The sequence below is a fragment of the Glandiceps talaboti genome, chromosome 12, assembly GCF_964340395.1.
Source record: "Glandiceps talaboti chromosome 12, keGlaTala1.1, whole genome shotgun sequence".
NCBI classification, from domain to species: Eukaryota; Metazoa; Hemichordata; class Enteropneusta; family Spengelidae; genus Glandiceps; species Glandiceps talaboti.
Window position 1 is genome coordinate 2530467 of NC_135560.1, and position 19461 is coordinate 2549927.

Below are 19461 nucleotides of genomic sequence, written 5' to 3' on the forward strand. Positions count from 1 at the left end.
AAGGTGTTTTACTGAGTGATGTTTCTTTTCTATCTAATATTTGCAAGAGGTCCAATTTATGTAACTTGTATGCTAATATTGAGAGGTAAAATTTCAAATTTTGTGTAGACCTAAACTTGGACTCTATATCCTGTGTAGAATGTACCTGTCAATAATTCAACACTACATGTGTAGATACGTATTAAAACCAGATGCCAGATCTGAAAAGGAATATATTAATGTGTGTATGTACACTTGATAAAAAGCGACTTCTGTTGTGTAGATTTCAAAATCCGTTCAAGAGATTTCGAAAAGGACCGTACACAAGCGGAATTGCTATAATACAAACTCCACGATCACATCTGTTGTGATTATTCATTGCAGACGACTTGAATGTCGTGTACTAGTATATGTTTTGTTGTATTGTCATGTGTGCTGGCGATTTTTCGCCCAAAACTCAACATATAATCTATACACTGAAAGTTTATTTTTAGGACCAGATAGACTATTACATTGCATTATATAAGCTTACACTCGAATGTTATGTTACAACATGACACACTTTCACAGACACAGACACAGACAAACTGATAAAAGAGTCGTGTGAACCACAGACAAGTACATGTATGTGCATGAACCTACATCAGAGGGGTTGTTTTTGTACCAATATTTGTCAGTTTGATAGTGATAAGAAGTAGACTTTTTTCCTTTCTGATCACAGGCGTTTCTATATAACTCCTGCAATGGTAGTATATCCAAATATTGCTTTCTATTACAGAGTCAAAATCATTTAATTTGTATGTATACATATAATGGGAAAATTGATTAACGATCAGTATATGCAGTTGTCATGGGGAGGGTCATGTTTTACACAATGGGACAAAGGGGAGGGTCACTTTTTACGAATGGAGAATGGGGGAGGGTCATGTTTTCTTAACAGACCATGTGTGATTACCTCCCCCCCCCCCTTGTAAATACTGAAGGCTCCCTAAACCAACCAGAGTATTCATAGTAACTGAAATAATTCATGGTTGGCATACATTTTTGAAAGAATAGCAATCAGCAACATAAAACAATACAGGAAATCAAATAAACCGGAAGCATCATACATAATATGCAAATGATACCTAAATAAAGAAGCCAGAATTTAATATTGTGAATAAAATGCAAAATTATACAACTGTCTACAAGTTTATAGTCTACAGGATGCCCATAAGTACATTTATACAGATATAAAGTAATCGTACAGTTCACATATTTTAATTTGCCATCAATATACAGAAAAACCATGATTTTACATCATTTATGAAATTGCTGCAAAAATTACACTTAATATTGAAATAAAAATTGCCAACATATATTTTTTAATTGCTCAGATGATGGGGAACACAATGATATATGTTGGCAAAAATTAACCTGAATTTCACACGAAACCCAAAAATCTGCCATATGCCCCCGCACTATACATAAAATTGACTGGTAAGCCCAAGTTTAAGTCACCATTACATAGTTGTAAGAGTCAGTTTTAAACCACAATCACTACACCTCTCTAACTTCTCGGCGAGAACATCAAGTTCTGCAATTCAACATATGGGGCCTCTCACTAACTTTCAGATCATTTCAAAGTTGGAGTCATCATCTTTGTAAACATTGGGAGTGTTGGGAAGAGTTCTACTAATATTATACTGTCATGGCAATCGGTCCAGTGGTTTTTGACTTTGTTTACACACACACACACACAGACACACACACACACACACACACACACAGACACACAGACACAGACACAGACACAGACACAGACACACACACACACACACACACACACACACACACACACACACACACACACACACATATTACCAAGTAAAGTTGCTCTTGAAGCTAGGAAAATTTGACTACACTTGAACACATGACCAAATGATCACAAGAATCATATCAGGTCTACATATATTTGTAATATTAAGACTCCAATATGGTTATGGCTATAGGGATACAAGATCTAACATGGGGGGTGAAGGAGGTACTTTCCAAATTATGCCTTTTAACGTACTCACACATAAGAAATGTGGATACGCTGTAGCAGTTACGGTGAGCTGTTTTGAACTATGGAAGTACAAGTAGAAAGGATTATAGTCCTACCTCCATTTCTGAACAAAATCATTGTCCTTGCATTGGAATGGTAGGATTTTAACACAAAAGTTGCACAAATTATATTCTTGTCTTGTGTACAAGAGTTTTAGAATTAACATCATGAATTAACCTTTGCCCACATTTAGTTTTTTTCATGCACATGTTACTAAGGGTTTTGTCAGTGGTTTTTTCTGCATGCACATCTGTTACTAGGGGTTTTGTCGGTGGGACTTTTACTGTACTGTGTGAATTATGTTCAGATCAGAATACCACACTCACCCACAACATAAAATTGACTGGCAAGCCCAAGTTTAAGTCACCATTACATAGTTGTAAGAGTCAGTTTTAAACCACAATCACTACACCTCTCTAACTTCTCGGCGAGAACATCAAGTTCTGCAATTCAACATATAGGGCCTCTCACTAACTTTCAGATCATTTCAAAGTTGAGTCATCATCTTTGTAAACATTGGGAATGTTGGGAAGAGTTCTACTAATATTATACTGTCCGAGCCAAGAATATAGCCTTTCCAAGGTAAAAACAGAGATTTAGATCCTGATATCTGAAAATTCCTAATCATATCCCAGAATACATTTAATCAAAACACAATAATTCTAACCCACAATTACTGATTTTTCAGTCCAGAAACTTGTTATTGTCCATACACTGTATGCCAAGCTCAATACACGGTGACCATTGTATTGCTCTCCTTGACTGGCCAGGTCAGAGAAAAATAGGTAAATTCACTAGCATAAATCGATTTATAAATCCATACAAGCACTTCAACAACTAAACAGTCCCTTTATAGTACAGACCATTTTCCTTCAGGTGTAGGCTAAAACAATAGTGAATTCCAGACAGTCAAAGGTATGCAAAATCATATTTGTACATGGATATTGTCCACAAGTGAGATCATACTCACTACACTTGGTTTTAAACATGAATCTATAACTATAAATATATGGTTTAAAGTGGTCCCAAATAAACTCCAATGGTACTTGAATCACCTTTTCTTTAGATAAATCAGTTTGTGGCCAAAATTTACATGATGTTGTGTGTCTCTGTGGATCAGTTATAATGCTGAAAATGATTATTATATCCATTATATTTACACCTTGGCATGTTTGTCAATGATGAACAGCTGCTACAACACTAAAATCAAGATGCCTGTGGATGTTTAGGAAGACATGATGTCACTAGCAGGGAGTTTTCCCAGCATCCTTTGCAGCAAAAGTTCCCAAACTGGCAGCACACAGTCAGGCTCAACATAGCAGAATTTTGACAATTCAAAGTCACATAACTTAATACATTTCATTTTATTTCTAAAATTCACATACATATCAGTTAAAAAACACAAAGTTGAGCTATCTAAAAGTGCAAGTGTATTTGATTGGGCCTTCCCTTTAATTTCACACACTGAAATGCACACACATACACATACACATACACATATACCTACATGATCACACACACATACACGTACACATATACCTACATGATCACACACACACGCGCATACATCCAGCCAGACAGACAGACACACTATATACTACGGATGAATCCCACAGCATCATACAGACAAGTTATATATCAGACCATACCTGTACTCGATTTATCATCTGTTGCTATAGGTGAATCCAGTTTAATAAGATCAGTCACATGATCACCTACAGTTTCATCATTGTAACTATCACTGCTGCACTGACTGAAGCCATCTGGTTCTACTTTCAGTTTTCTTCTGAACTGTGCAACTGCCATGATAACATTTCTTAGCTTAGTCCACAGTATATAGCCACTAGATGTGGTGGCTGGCCATTTACTCTCCAAGACAGCCTATATACATGGAAATAAAAGTTAGTGGATAAAATGTTCACTAGATATTTTGTTTGGGGCTTCAAAGCAGAGACTGAACAGTTTATAAGACAGTTCTAATAATTGGACTGCATGCTGGAAGTGTTCCAGTTTGTGGTCTTTATGGACAGTATATTGACTTTCAACAATATGGCTCTGGTTACTAGGTACACCATAATGGTCACTTACCCTGTTGTAAAACCCATAGGTGATAGCATTTGGCTGGACACCACTTTTCCTCATCTCCATCAAGACTTTAACAGCAAGCACTGGTTGACCAAACTGACCACATAATTGCATCAATACTCGGTAACAGATCTACAAACAATAAATGACACACTTGTCTAAGATACCACCATTTAGCAAAGATACCACCCTTAAAGATACCACCCTTTAGCAACACATAAATGATTTTAAAAAAAACAATAGAGGGAACTTGAAGTATTTTATCATGATTTCTCAGTATTTTTACATTTACTTATTTTTTGAAACGTATGACTGCCTGGTGACCAAACTTTCTCAAAATCTAACAAATTTATAAATTATTTACAAACAAGCCAATGATTAGTGCCCCTACTGTGTACTCTATATACAGAATATACCTAGTAATGACTAGACTGTGTACTCTATATACAGAGTATATTGTAGTAATGACTAGACTGTGTACTCTACATACAGAGTATACCTAGTACTGACTAGACTGTGTACTCTATATACAGAGTATACCTAGTACTGACTAGACTGTGTACTCTATATACAGAGTATACCAAGTAATGACTAGACTGTGTACTATATACAGAGTATACCAAGTAATGACTAGACTGTGTACTCTATATACAGAGTATACCTAGTAATGACTAGTCTGTGTACTCTATATACAGAGTATACCTAGTAATGACTAGTCTGTGTACTCTATATACAGAGTATACCTAGTAATGACTAGACTGTGTACTCTACATACAGAGTATACCTAGTAATGACTAGTCTGTGTACTCTATATACAGAGTATACCTAGTAATGACTAGTCTGTGTACTATATATACAGAGTATACCGAGTAATGTCTAGTCTGTGTACTCTATATACAGAGTATACCTAGTAATGACTAGACTGTGTACTCTATATACAGAGTATACCTAGTAATGACTAGTCTGTGTACTATATATACAGAGTATACCTAGTAATGACTAGACTGTGTACTATATACAGAGTATACCTAGTAATGACTAGACTGTGTACTCTATATACAGAGTATACCTAGTAATGACTAGACTGTGTACTCTATATACAGAGTATACCTAGTAATGACTAGTCTGTGTACTCTATATACAGAGTATACCGAGTAATGTCTAGTCTGTGTACTCTATATACAGAGTATACCTAGTAATGACTAGACTGTGTACTCTACATAGAGTATACCTAGTAATGACTAGTCTGTGTACTCTATATACAGAGTATACCGAGTAATGTCTAGTCTGTGTACTCTATATACAGAGTATACCTAGTAATGACTAGACTGTGTACTCTACATAGAGTATACCTAGTAATGACTAGTCTGTGTACTAATATAATAATAATGTTTGATTTTATATAGAGCTTTCCCCACTTTGTGCTCAAAGCGCATTATCCCTGGTACGGATCTATAGCGGAACAACAGCCCTTTATACTTCCTCAACTCCCTGGGGAGCATACAATCCATTGCAGCCTTTATAAGCACATAGGATTAAAGCATTCACATTGCAACCTCTATCATACCAGGTTCCCAATTATACAGCTGCATGACCGGGTTGACCGAAGCACATTCACGGTTCAAATGTCGCCCAAGGACTTTAGCCACTCAGAAACAAATGGCAGCGATGGAGCTTGAACCTCCAACCTGCAGATTCCAAGCCAGCCACTTCAACCATTTGCTCATTATGACTTCACATACTGTATACATAGACTTGACAAGCCAGTGAACAGAGTACTCCTACTATTAAACTAGTCGTCATGTAATTCAGCTGATCACAATGACTATAATACCATTTCATGTCAAGGGTTAGTGCATTTATTACTGGTACGTAATCATCAACAAATATAGCACAAAGTTTCATCTGCAATCAAAATCTCAGTACTGAATTCAAACAGTCTGTATATATAGCATACATCATGTGTTGTAATGTTAAACTATGAGTTTCATCAGTAACACAGATATCATACATACAGCTAAATAGTCACACTGAAAATCTTATCTCATCTTATGTTTTAGTGTCTCAGATTTAAACAAGGCTAAAGTCCTACTGACAATATGTCAGTAACCTGCCAGAACTTGTGACAGAAAACCAGTCAAAATATAAATAAGAGTGTCAGGTGAGATACCATCTGTTGACTTTGTACATTTAGTCCATGGTGTATCAATTAGCCATGACCTACAACAATGCACTGTGTGTGTTCTCTTAATGGCCTGTCTACTTGGTGGTAAATATATAAGTCAACACACAGACTAAATGAATTCTTACTGCTACTTCAGACTTTACCCATAGCATTTTATACATGAGTCAATTCAATCTTCTCTTGGACAACTACTGCTACATGTAATCATCCTAATGTACATTTTAACATATCACTTTACTATAACATGCCTAGAAGTTAGAACACTGGCACATTATCCCTAGTAGGACGTATCTTACTCTGTCTACCCTAGTACTGACCTACACTGGTGTAAACTATAACATGCCTAGAACACTGGCACATTATCCCTAGTAGGACGTATCTTACTCTGTCTACCCTAGTACTGGCCTACATTGGTATAAACTATAACATGCCTAGAACACTGCCACATTATCCCTAGTAGGACGTATCTTACTCTGTCTACCCTAGTACTGGCCTACACTGGTATAAACTATAACATGCCTAGAACACTGCCACATTATCCCTAGTAGGACGTATCTTACTCTGTCTACCCTAGTACTGGCCTACATTGGTATAAACTATAACATGCCTAGAACACTGCCACATTATCCCTAGTAGGACGTATCTTACTCTGTCTACCCTAGTACTGGCCTACATTGGTATAAACTATAACATGCCTAGAACACTGCCACATTATCCCTAGTAGGACATATCTTACTCTGTCTACCCTAGTACTGGCCTACACTGGTATAAACTATAACATGCCTAGAACACTGGCACATATCCCTAGTAGGACGTATCTTACTCTGTCTACCCTAGTACAGGCCTACACTGGTATAAACTATAACATGCCTAGAACACTGGCACATTATCCCTAGTAGGACGTATCTTACTCTGTCTACCCTAGTACTGACCTACACTGGTGTAAACTATAACATGCCTAGAACACTGGCACATTATCCCTAGTAGGATGTATCTTACTCTGTCTACCCTAGTACTGGCCTACACTGGTGTAAACTATAACATGCCTAGAACACTGGCACATATCCCTAGTAGGACGTATCTTACTCTGTCTACCCTAGTACAGGCCTACACTGGTATAAACTATAACATGCCTAGAACACTGGCACATTATCCCTAGTAGGACATATCTTACTCTGTCTACCCTAGTACTGACCTACACTGGTGTAAACTATAACATGCCTAGAACACTGGCACATTATCCCTAGTAGGACGTATCTTACTCTGTCTACCCTAGTACTGGCCTACACTGGTGTAAACTATAACATGCCTAGAACACTGCCACATTATCCCTAGTAGGACATATCTTACTCTGTCTACCCTAGTACTGACCTACACTGGTATAAACTATAACATGCCTAGAACACTGGCACATTATCCCTAGTAGGACATATCTTACTCTGTCTACCCTAGTACTGACCTACACTGGTATAAACTATAACATGCCTAGAACACTGGCACATTATCCCTAGTAGGACATATCTTACTCTGTCTACCCTAGTACTGGCCTACACTGGTATAAACTATAACATGCCTAGAACACTGCCACATTATCCCTAGTAGGACGTATCTTACTCTGTCTACCCTAGTACTGACCTACACTGGTGTAAACTATAACATGCCTAGAACACTGGCACATTATCCCTAGTAGGATGTATCTTACTCTGTCTACCCTAGTACTGGCCTACACTGGTGTAAACTATAACATGCCTAGAACACTGGCACATTATCCCTAGTAGGATGTATCTTACTCTGTCTACCCTAGTACTGGCCTACACTGGTGTAAACTATAACATGCCTAGAACACTGGCACATTATCCCTAGTAGGACGTATCTTACTCTGTCTACCCTAGTACTGACCTACACTGGTGTAAACTATAACATGCCTAGAACACTGGCACATTATCCCTAGTAGGACATATCTTACTCTGTCTACCCTAGTACTAACCTACACTGGTGTAAACTATAACATGCCTAGAACACTGGCACATTATCCCTAGTAGGACATATCTTACTCTGTCTACCCTAGTACTGACCTACACTGGTGTAAACTATAACATGCCTAGAACACTGCCACATTATCCCTAGTAGGACATATCTTACTCTGTCTACCCTAGTACTAACCTACACTGGTGTAAACTATAACATGCCTAGCACACTGCCACATTATCCCTAGTAGGACGTATCTTACTCTGTCTACCCTAGTACTGACCTACACTGGTGTAAACTATAACATGCCTAGAACACTGCCACATTATCCCTAGTAGGACATATCTTACTCTGTCTACCCTAGTACTAACCTACACTGGTGTAAACTATAACATGCCTAGCACACTGCCACATTATCCCTAGTAGGACGTATCTTACTCTGTCTATCCTAGTACAGGCCTACACTGGTATAAACTATAACATGCCTAGAACACTGCCACATTATCCCTAGTAGGACATATCTTACTCTGTTTATACCCTAGTACAGGCCTACAGCTGGTGTAAACCATTAGACTATGTAAATGTAACTATACAAAACTTTGTACTACATGTACTATGAGTAGAATCAAATTTGTCATATAACAGACATTTTCAGATACCCAATGTATATGACTTGGTAAACTAAGTTACTAACAACTCCAATATATTCAGATACCCAATGTATATGACTTGGTAAACTAAGTTACTAACAACTCCAATATATTCAGATACCCAATGTATATGACTTGGTAAACTAAGTTACTAACATAACAACTCCAATATATTCAGATACCCAATGTATATGACTTGGTAAACTAAGTTACTAACATAACAACTCCAATATATTCAGATACCCAATGTATATGACTTGGTAAACTAAGTTACTGACATAACAACTCCAATATATTCAGATACCCAATGTATATGACTTGGTAAACTAAGTTACTAACATAACAACTCCAATATATTCAGATACCCAATGTATATGACTTGGTAAACTAAGTTACTAACATAACAACTCCAATATATTCAGATACCCAATGTATATGACTTGGTAAACTAAGTTACTGACAACTCCAATATATTCAGATACCCAATGTATATGACTTGGTAAACTAAGTTACTGACAACTCCAATATTTTCAGATACCCAATGTATATGACTTGGTAAACTAAGTTACTGACAACTCTAATATATTCAGATACCCAATGTATATGACTTGGTAAACTAAGTTACTGACAACTCCAACATTTTCAGATACCCAATGTATATGACTTGGTAAACTAAGTTACTAACATAACAACTCCAATATATTCAGATACCCAATGTATATGACTTGGTAAACTAAGTTACTGACAACTCCAATATATTTAGATACCCAATGTATATGACTTGGTAAACTAAGTTACTGACAACTCCAATATATTCAGATACCCAATGTATATGACTTGGTAAACTAAGTTACTGACAACTCCAACATACTGAGCAACAGGTTTATCAATACATGAACAAGAACTATGTTGTAATATTAATGTTTTATTGTTTTCACTACATGGAATCTTTGATGGGTTAATTATTATATAAATTGGAGTTGTTGTCAGTGGCCAAGTGGTGGATCATTAATTAAATTACCTATGTCTCACCATTACAGCATAGACAGTAACCCCTCCCCTGTTTATGATTGTAGCGGGTTTAAGCCTTAGTCTGGATTAGATAAAATTTATGACACTGTAAGTACCAAGAATGTCATTCACTTTGACTCTAACCAACAATACAGCTATTTCCATAACATTCTGGATTTCTGCAGTCTGATACATGTATGCATAAAGAATTCCACACATTGTGTAACAGGTTTTTATGTTATTTCAAATGTCTTACCTCATCAGGGGGTTCTAGTTTATAAGATCCCATCACTATCAATCTCTCGAATGCAGTACGTAGTGCTTTTGTCTTGGAATGAGTTGATCTGACAAAGGCTGGAAGGTGAATAAACCATACACTGAAGCTGTATCCTAGTAAACATCTAGAGAAAAATAGACCAACAAAATATTATAATCAAGTCTGAAATGCAAGTAACTCAGAGCAAAGATAACTTGATAATATCTAGGTGAAATAACATAAAAATACAAATTATCATAACAATGAAACAGGACACAATAGAAAAGGGCAGAACTGTAACAATGGCTTTAATAAAATTAACTGTTTTTCTTAAGGTTTGTGAAACTACAGAAAAGAAGGGGATAATTTGTGTAGCAGATTTCTATACATTCCAAATCCTCACAAAATACCTGATGGATTGTGGTAGAAATTTACCTTCACACTTCTCTTAATATAAACACTACTAAGTGAATAACTATTGTATTTGAACTAATTACTGGTTGGCTGTTCATTTCACTCAGTTTATTGTTAGTCAATATATTACATACTGTAAATCTTCATATGGTTTCCTACATTTGACATCAATACTACGTAACAGTAGTCTTCCTCTAAGCTAGTATCATCTGAGTTTAGTGTCTACACCTTGTACATACATACATACATACATACATACATACATACATACATACATACATACATACATACATACATACATACATACATACATACATACATACATACATACATACATACATGCATACATGCATACATACATACATACATACATACATACATACATACATACATACATACACATAGATACATAGATACATACATAGATACATACATACATACATACATACATACATACATACATACATGCATGCATGCATGCATGCATGCATGCATGCATGCATGCATGCATGCATGCATACATACATACATACATACATACATACATACATACATACATACATACATACATACATACATACATACATACATACATACATACATACATACATACATACATACATGCATGCATACATACATACATACATACATACATACATACATACATACATACATACACATAGATACATAGATACATACATAGATACATACATACATACATACATACATACAGACAGACAGACAGACATACATACATACATACATACATACATACATACATACATACATACATACATACATAGATACATACATACATACATACATACATACATACATACATACAGACAGACAGACAGACAGACAGACAGACATACATACATACATACATACATACATACATACATACATACATACATACATACATACATACATACATACATACATACATACATACATACATGCATGCATGATTGCTTGCATGCACGCATACACGCATACACATACAATTACAAACACTTTCTGCACATTTCTTCTCTCTTAAACACCTAATCAAAACATCTACATTGTTTTTTCTGTATTTTGAAAAGTACATGAAATCCTTTGAAATTCAATATGTTTGCAAAGTTGCTTCATTTCTCAAATATGATAAAGAATCTTGTAGTTATCCAAGAGTAACAAATTAATTGGCTGGATATTATTACAGTGTACATCCCTATTAGAATATCAACTGTGATTTACACATATGGCCTTTAGGTTATAGCAACTATACATACTCGATACAGTAGTGTTGTCATTGAAGTAAACAAGACAAGCTTAAACCTTTAGAGACACAAAACGTAACATGCCATTTACCTTGATTATTTGAATAAGACACACATTCTATTTCAAATGGCAGTAACAATATTGACCCAGTATATTTGTTAACAAACCTTGATTTGTTTTAACAGTTACTTAAGACGTATAACATTAGCCAGTAAACCAGACTCCCTGTATTAGCCTGGCAGCCATGTACATCATACACCCTAAAGTTTCATGTGTACCTATCTCACAATGTCCTATTGGTACCATACACCCTACAGTTTCATGTGTACCTATCTCACAATGTCCTATTGGTATCACACACCCTACAGTTTCATGTGTACCTATCTCACAATGTCCTATTGGTATCACACACCCTACAGTTTCATATCTCACAATGTCCTATTGGTATCACACACCCTACAGTTTCATGTGCACCTATCTCACAATGTCCTATTGGTATCACACACCCTACAGTTTCATGTGCACCTATCTCACAATGTCCTATTGGTATCACACACCCTACAGTTTCATGTGTACCTATCTCACAATGTCCTATTGGTATCAAACACCCTACAGTTTCATGTGTACCTATCTCACAATGTCCTATTGGTATCACACACCCTACAGTTTCATGTGTACCTGTCTCACAATGTCCTATTGGTATCACACACCCTACAGTTTCATGTGTACCTGTCTCACAATGTCCTATTGGTATCACACACCCTACAGTTTCATGTGTACCTGTCAAATGTCCGATTGCACATTTTTCTTAAAACACAGCCAACAAAGTTGATAGGACATATAAATAATTGCTGATACTTTTTGGTTTGTAATATGAAGTTGTAGTAGTTGAAGCCATGCTATCTTACTAGCCTAGTAGTTGAAGCTATGCTAGCTGACTAGCCTAGTTGTTGAAGCCATGCTATCTGACTAGCCTAGTTGTTGAAGCCATGCTATCTTACTAGCCTAGTAGTTGAAGCCATGCTATCTTACTAGCCTAGTAGTTGAAGCTATGCTATCAGACTAGCCTAATAATTGAAGCCATGCTATCTGACTAGCCTAGTTGTTGAAGCCATGCTATCTTACTAGCCTAGTAGTTGAAGCCATGCTATCTGACTAGCCTAGTAGTTGAAGCCATGCTATCTTACTAGCCTAGTAATTGAAGGCATGCTATCTTACTAGCCTAGTAGTTGAAGCCATGCTATCTTACTAGCCTAGTAGTTGAAGCCATGCTATCTTACTAGCCTAGTAGTTGAAGCCATGCTATCTTACTAGCCTAGTAATTGAAGCCATGCTATCTTACTAGCCTAGTAGTTGAAGCCATGCTATCTTACTAGCCTAGTAGTTGAAGGCATGCTATCTTACTAGCCTAGTAGTTGAAGCCATGCTATCTTACTAGCCTAGTTGTTGAAGCCATGCTATCTTACTAGCCTAGTAGTTGAAGGCATGCTATCTTACTAGCCTAGTAGTTGAAGGCATGCTATCTTACTAGCCTAGTAGTTGAAGCCATGCTATCTTACTAGCCTAGTAGTTGAAGCCATGCTATCTTACCAGCCTAGTAGTTGAAGCCATGCTATCTGACTAGCCTAGTAATTGAAGGCATGCTATCTGACTAGCCTAGTTGTTGAAGCCATGCTATCTTACTAGCCTAGTAGTTGAAGCCATGCTATCTTACTAGCCTAGTAGTTGAAGCCATGCTATCTTACTAGCCTAGTAGTTGAAGCCATGCTATCTTACTAGCCTAGTAGTTGAAGCCATGCTATCTGACTAGCCTAGTTGTTGAAGCCATGCTATCTTACTAGCCTAGTTGTTGAAGCCATGCTATCTGACTAGCCTAGTAGTTGAAGCCATGCTATCTTACTAGCCTAGTAGTTGAAGCCATGCTATCTTACTAGCCTAGTAGTTGAAGCCATGCTATCTTACTAGCCTAGTAATTGAAGGCATGCTATCTTACTAGCCTAGTAGTTGAAGCCATGCTATCTGACTAGCCTAGTAGTTGAAGCCATGCTATCTTACTAGCCTAGTTGTTGAAGCCATGCTATCTGACTAGCCTAGTAGTTGAAGCCATGCTATCTTACTAGCCTAGTAGTTGAAGCCATGCTATCTTTAATACTAGCCTAGTAGTTGAAGCCATGCTATCTTACTAGCCTAGTAGTTGAAGCCATGCTATCTGACTAGCCTAGTAGTTGAAGCCATGCTATCTTACTAGCCTAGTAGTTGAAGGCATGCTATCTTACTAGCCTAGTAGTTGAAGCTATGCTATCTTACTAGCCTAGTAATTGAAGCCATGCTATCTTACTAGCCTAGTAGTTGAAGCCATGCTATCTTACTAGCCTAGTAGTTGAAGCCATGCTATCTTACTAGCCTAGTAGTTGAAGGCATGCTATCTTACTAGCCTAGTAGTTGAAGGCATGCTATCTTACTAGCCTAGTAATTGAAGCCATGCTATCTTACTAGCCTAGTAGTTGAAGCCATGCTATCTTACTAGCCTAGTAGTTGAAGCCATGCTATCTTACTAGCCTAGTAGTTGAAGCCATGATATCTTACTAGCCTAGTAGTTGAAGGCATGCTATCTTTAATACTAGCCTAGTAGTTGAAGCCATGCTATCTTACTAGCCTAGTAGTTGAAGCCATGCTATCTTACTAGCCTAGTAGTTGAAGCCATGCTATCTTACTAGCCTAGTAGTTGAAGCCATGCTATCTTACTAGCCTAGTAATTGAAGCCATGCTATCTTACTAGCCTAGTAATAATTGAAGCCATGCTATCTTACTAGCCTAGTAATTGAAGCCATGCTATCTTACTAGCCTAGTAGTTGAAGCCATGCTATCTTACTAGCCCAGTAATTGAAGGCATGCTATCTTACTAGCCTAGTAGTTGAAGCCATGCTATCTTACTAGCCTAGTAGTTGAAGGCATGCTATTTTACTAGCCTAGTAATTGAAGGCATGCTATCTGACTAGCCTAGTAGTTGAAGGCATGCTATCTTACTAGCCTAGTAGTTGAAGCCATGCTATCTTACTAGCCTAGTAATTGAAGGCATGCTATCTTACTAGTCTAGTAGTTGAAGCCATGCTATCTTACTAGCCTAGTAATTGAAGCCATGCTATCTTAGTAGCCTAGTAATTGAAGGCATGCTATCTTACTAGCCTAGTAATTGAAGCCATGCTATCTGACTAGCCTAGTAGTTGAAGCCATGCTATCTTACTAGCCTAGTAGTTGAAGCCATGCTATCTTACTAGCCTAGTAGTTGAAGCCATGCAATCTTACTAGCCTAGTAGTTGAAGCCATGCTATCTTACTAGCCTAGTAATTGAAGCTATGCTATCTTACTAGCCTAGTAGTTGAAGCCATGCTATCTTACTAGCCTAGTTGTTGAAGCCATGCTATCTTACTAGCCTAGTAGTTGAAGCCATGCTATCTTACTAGCCTAGTAATTGAAGCCATGCTATCTTACTAGTCTAGTAGTTGAAGGCATGCTATCTTACTAGCCTAGTAATTGAAGCCATGCTATCTGACTTGCCTAGTTGTTGAAGCCATGCTATCTTACTAGCCTAGTAGTTGAAGCCATGCTATCTTACTAGCCTAGTAATTGAAGCCATGCTATCTTACTAGCCTAGTAGTTGAAGCCATGCTATCTTACTAGCCTAGTAGTTGAAGGCATGCTATCTTACTAGCCTAGTAGTTGAAGCCATGCTATCTTACTAGCCTAGTTGTTGAAGCCATGCTATCTTACTAGCCTAGTAGTTGAAGCCATGCTATCTTACTAGCCTAGTAGTTGAAGCCATGCTATCTTACTAGCCTAGTAGTTGAAGGCATGCTATCTTACCAGCCTAGTAGTTGAAGGCATGCTATCTTACTAGCCTAGTAATTGAAGGCATGCTATCTTACTAGCCTAGTAGTTGAAGCCATGCTATCTTACTAGCCTAGTAGTTGAAGCCATGCAATCTTACTAGCCTAGTAGTTGAAGCCATGCTATCTTTAATACTAGCCTAGTAATTGAAGCCATGCTATCTTACTAGCCTAGTAGTTGAAGGCATGCTATCTTACTAGCCTAGTAATTGAAGGCATGCTATCTTACTAGCCTAGTAGTTGAAGTCATGCTATCTTACTAGCCTAGTAGTTGAAGGCATGCTATCTTACTAGCCTAGTAGTTGAAGGCATGCTATCTTACTAGCCTAGTAGTTGAAGCCATGCTATCTTACTAGCCTAGTAGTTGAAGCCATGCTATCTTACTAGCCTAGTAGTTGAAGCCATGCTATCTTACTAGCCTAGTAGTTGAAGCCATGCTATCTTACTAGCCTAGTAGTTGAAGCCATGCTATCTTACTAGCCTAGTAGTTGAAGGCATGCTATCTTTAATACTAGCCTAGTAGTTGAAGCCATGCTATCTTACTAGCCTAGTAGTTGAAGGCATGCTATCTTTAATACTAGCCTAGTAGTTGAAGGCATGCTATCTTACTAGCCTAGTAGTTGAAGCCATGCTATCTTAATATGCCAAATGTCGCCATGTACACTTGAATCAAAACAAATTTGTACTGAGAAGTGACTTACTTGGCCCAAAGTTTTGGGTTGGATGCATTCTTCTTGGCACTTTGCTGTGCCAGTTTGACTTCTTGCTTGGTTCGTCTTATCATAGGACTGCTTGGTATACTAGATCTACTGACTGCTTTATGTACAGCTAAATTCTGCATGGCACAAAGTTCAAATAACTCTTTCTTGAGCTCAGGAAATACAGTATACCTGTAATATATACAAATAATATACAAATAAGGTACTTGACAACAGTGTGTTTGCTAACAGTTGAGAACCCTGGTAAATGAGAAAGGAGAACTCTGGTAACAGAAAGGAGAACTCTGGTAACAGAAAGGAGAACCCTGGTAACTTAAAGGAGAACCCTGGTAACTGCAAGGAGAACCCTGGTAACTGAGAAAGGAGAACCCTGGTAACAGTAACTGAAAGGAGAACCCTGGTAACTGAAAGGAGAACCCTTGTAACTGAGAAAGGAGAACCCTGGAAACTGAGAAAGGAGAACCCTGGTAACAGAAAGGAGAACCCTGGTAACAGAAAGGAGAACCCTGGTAACTGAGAAATGAGAACCCTGGTAACAGAAAGGAGAACCCTGGTAACAGAAAGGAGAACCCTGGTAACAAAAAATAGCACAAATATTGCTTTGTCACACAACTTCATGTTCAGGCAATGATAGATATATAATTTTTGAAGATTTAAAGTTGTAACCAAAATAAAAATTGTGTAACTAATTTGCATACTAACACATCAAGCCATCCTATGTTGGAAGTGTACTTAATCAAGACAAGTATAGCAACACACTATTTAATCAAATTTTAAAGTGATTGATGTGTCTACAAGTTTTAACTACTTCTTTATTTTTTTTAAAAATCAATCTGGAACTAAATCATACCAATGTAACAGGTTTAACTTTCTTGGTTGTCTTATTGTAATTAAATGGCAGCTACATTCAGTTTATACCTGTAGGTGATGAAACAGCTGTCTTACAACATATTACATAATCGAGTCAGTAAAGTAAACATTATAGCTAATTAACAATATACTGTTCTCAGCTAATGAGGACATATCTACACATTCTCAACAAAGTTAGTAAGCTCAATCTAGTGTGCAATTTCAAAGTTGAAGATTTTTGAGGAAAGCATACATTTCTTTTTACCTAATTTGCAGATCACTAATGAGATCACCATGTGCTTGAGATTTCTGCACATACAGATCCCTACATTCCCATGAAATTCAAGCTTAATCTGCTGGTTATTTGCAAGTGAAAAATGATTAACCAAAAACACAATTTTTAGACTTTATTTGCATTTCACAAATTTTTTATACATTATTTGCATATCACTCATAGTATCAACATGTTATGATTATTCCATAGAATAACACTTCTAGAAACATCTCACAAAATTTCAGACTCATTCACCAAGTATTTTTTGAGATATAAGTTTTTGACTAAAATTCTCATTTTTACACCTAAATTGCATATCATTGATTAGATCATTATGTGCTTAATATTTTGTCATCTATACACCCCTAGATGCATCCCCATTAAATTTCAGCCCAATCTACTCAGTAGTTTTGAATTACTTTGGACCAAAAAGACAAATTTGCATATTACTGATGGCATCACCATGTTGTGAACAATTCTTAAGCTGAACACCATAAGAATGTTCCCACCAAATTTTAGACTTATTTGCCCTGAAGTTTTTGAGTTTTAAGTTTTTTGACCAAAAATCATTTACCCAAATCACACACCGGTGGCAAGATCATTTTGATTTGAATAATTTCCCAACTAGACACCTGAGGTAATACACCCACAAAATATTATGGCAATCAATCTGGTGGTTTATGACTTTAAGTTGTTTACAGACACACAGACACACAGACACGCATACAGACACTTTGCCATGCCCACAGCACTACTGAACCTAAGTAGTCCAGTTGTGCTAAAAAGGGAACCCTGCATGCACAAATAGTAACCATGCTAGCAAAAAGGGGAACACTGGTAAAATTTGCAGTTTCTCATTCCTAGTAACATTATAGATGAGTTGAAACCTCCCAACAGATTGTGAACAAAAATATTGAATTGTGTCAGCAACTAGTAGTCCTGTATTTGACATTGTGTCAGCTAGTAGTAGTCCTGTATTTGACACTGTGTCAGCTAGTAGTAGTCCTGTATTTGACACTGTGTCAGCTAGTAGTAGTCCTGTATTTGACACTGTGTCAACTAGTAGTAGTCATGTATTTGACATTGTGTCAGCTAGTAGTAGTCCTGTATTTGACATTGTGTCAGCTAGTAGTAGTCCTGTATTTGACACTGTGTCAGCTAGTAGTAGTCCTGTATTTGATACTGTGTCAGCTAGTAGTAGTCCTGTATTTGACATTGTGTCAGCTAGTAGTAGTCCTGTATTTGACATTGTGTCAGCTAGTAGTAGTCCTGTATTTGATATTGTGTCAGCTAGTAGTAGTCCTGTATTTGACATTGTGTCAGCTAGTAGTAGTCCTGTATTTGACATTGTGTCAGCTAGTAGTAGTCCTGTATTTGACATTGTGTCAGCTAGTAGTAGTCCTGTATTTGACATTGTGTCAGCTAGTAGTAGTCCTGTATTTGATATTGTGTCAGCTAGTAGTAGTCCTGTATTTGACATTGTGTCAGCTAGTAGTAGTCCTGTATTTGACATTGTGTAAGCTAGTAGTAGTCCTGTATTTGATATTGTGTCAGCTAGTAGTAGTCCTGTATTTGACATTGTGTCAGCTAGTAGTAGTCCTGTATTTGATATTGTGTAAGCTAGTAATAGTCCTGTATTTGATATTGTGTCAGCTAGTAGTAGTCCTGTATTTGATACTGTGTAAGCTAGTAGTAGTCCTATATTTGACATTGTGTAAGCTAGTAGTAGTCCTGTATTTGACAGTGTCAGTTAGTAGTAGTCCTGTATTTGATATTGTGTCAGCTAGTAGTAGTCCTGTATTTGACATTGTGTCAGCTAGTAGTAGTCCTGTATT

General features: G+C 37.1%; 1 protein-coding gene across 5 annotated transcripts in view; it reads right to left on the bottom strand.

Moving 5' to 3' along the window:
* The window catches only part of LOC144443524 (C-myc promoter-binding protein-like), a 145649-nt gene that overhangs the window by 26494 nt on the left and 99694 nt on the right, over positions 1-19461 (bottom strand). For all 5 annotated transcript variants that reach the window (XM_078133044.1, XM_078133041.1, XM_078133043.1 and 2 more), the window contains exons 17-20: positions 16486-16674; positions 10221-10365; positions 4154-4282; positions 3715-3946 (exon numbers count right to left, since the gene is read on the bottom strand). In XM_078133044.1, coding sequence (XP_077989170.1) covers positions 3715-3946; positions 4154-4282; positions 10221-10365; positions 16486-16674 — 695 coding nt within the window. The remainder of the gene's footprint in view (positions 1-3714; positions 3947-4153; positions 4283-10220; positions 10366-16485; positions 16675-19461) is intronic.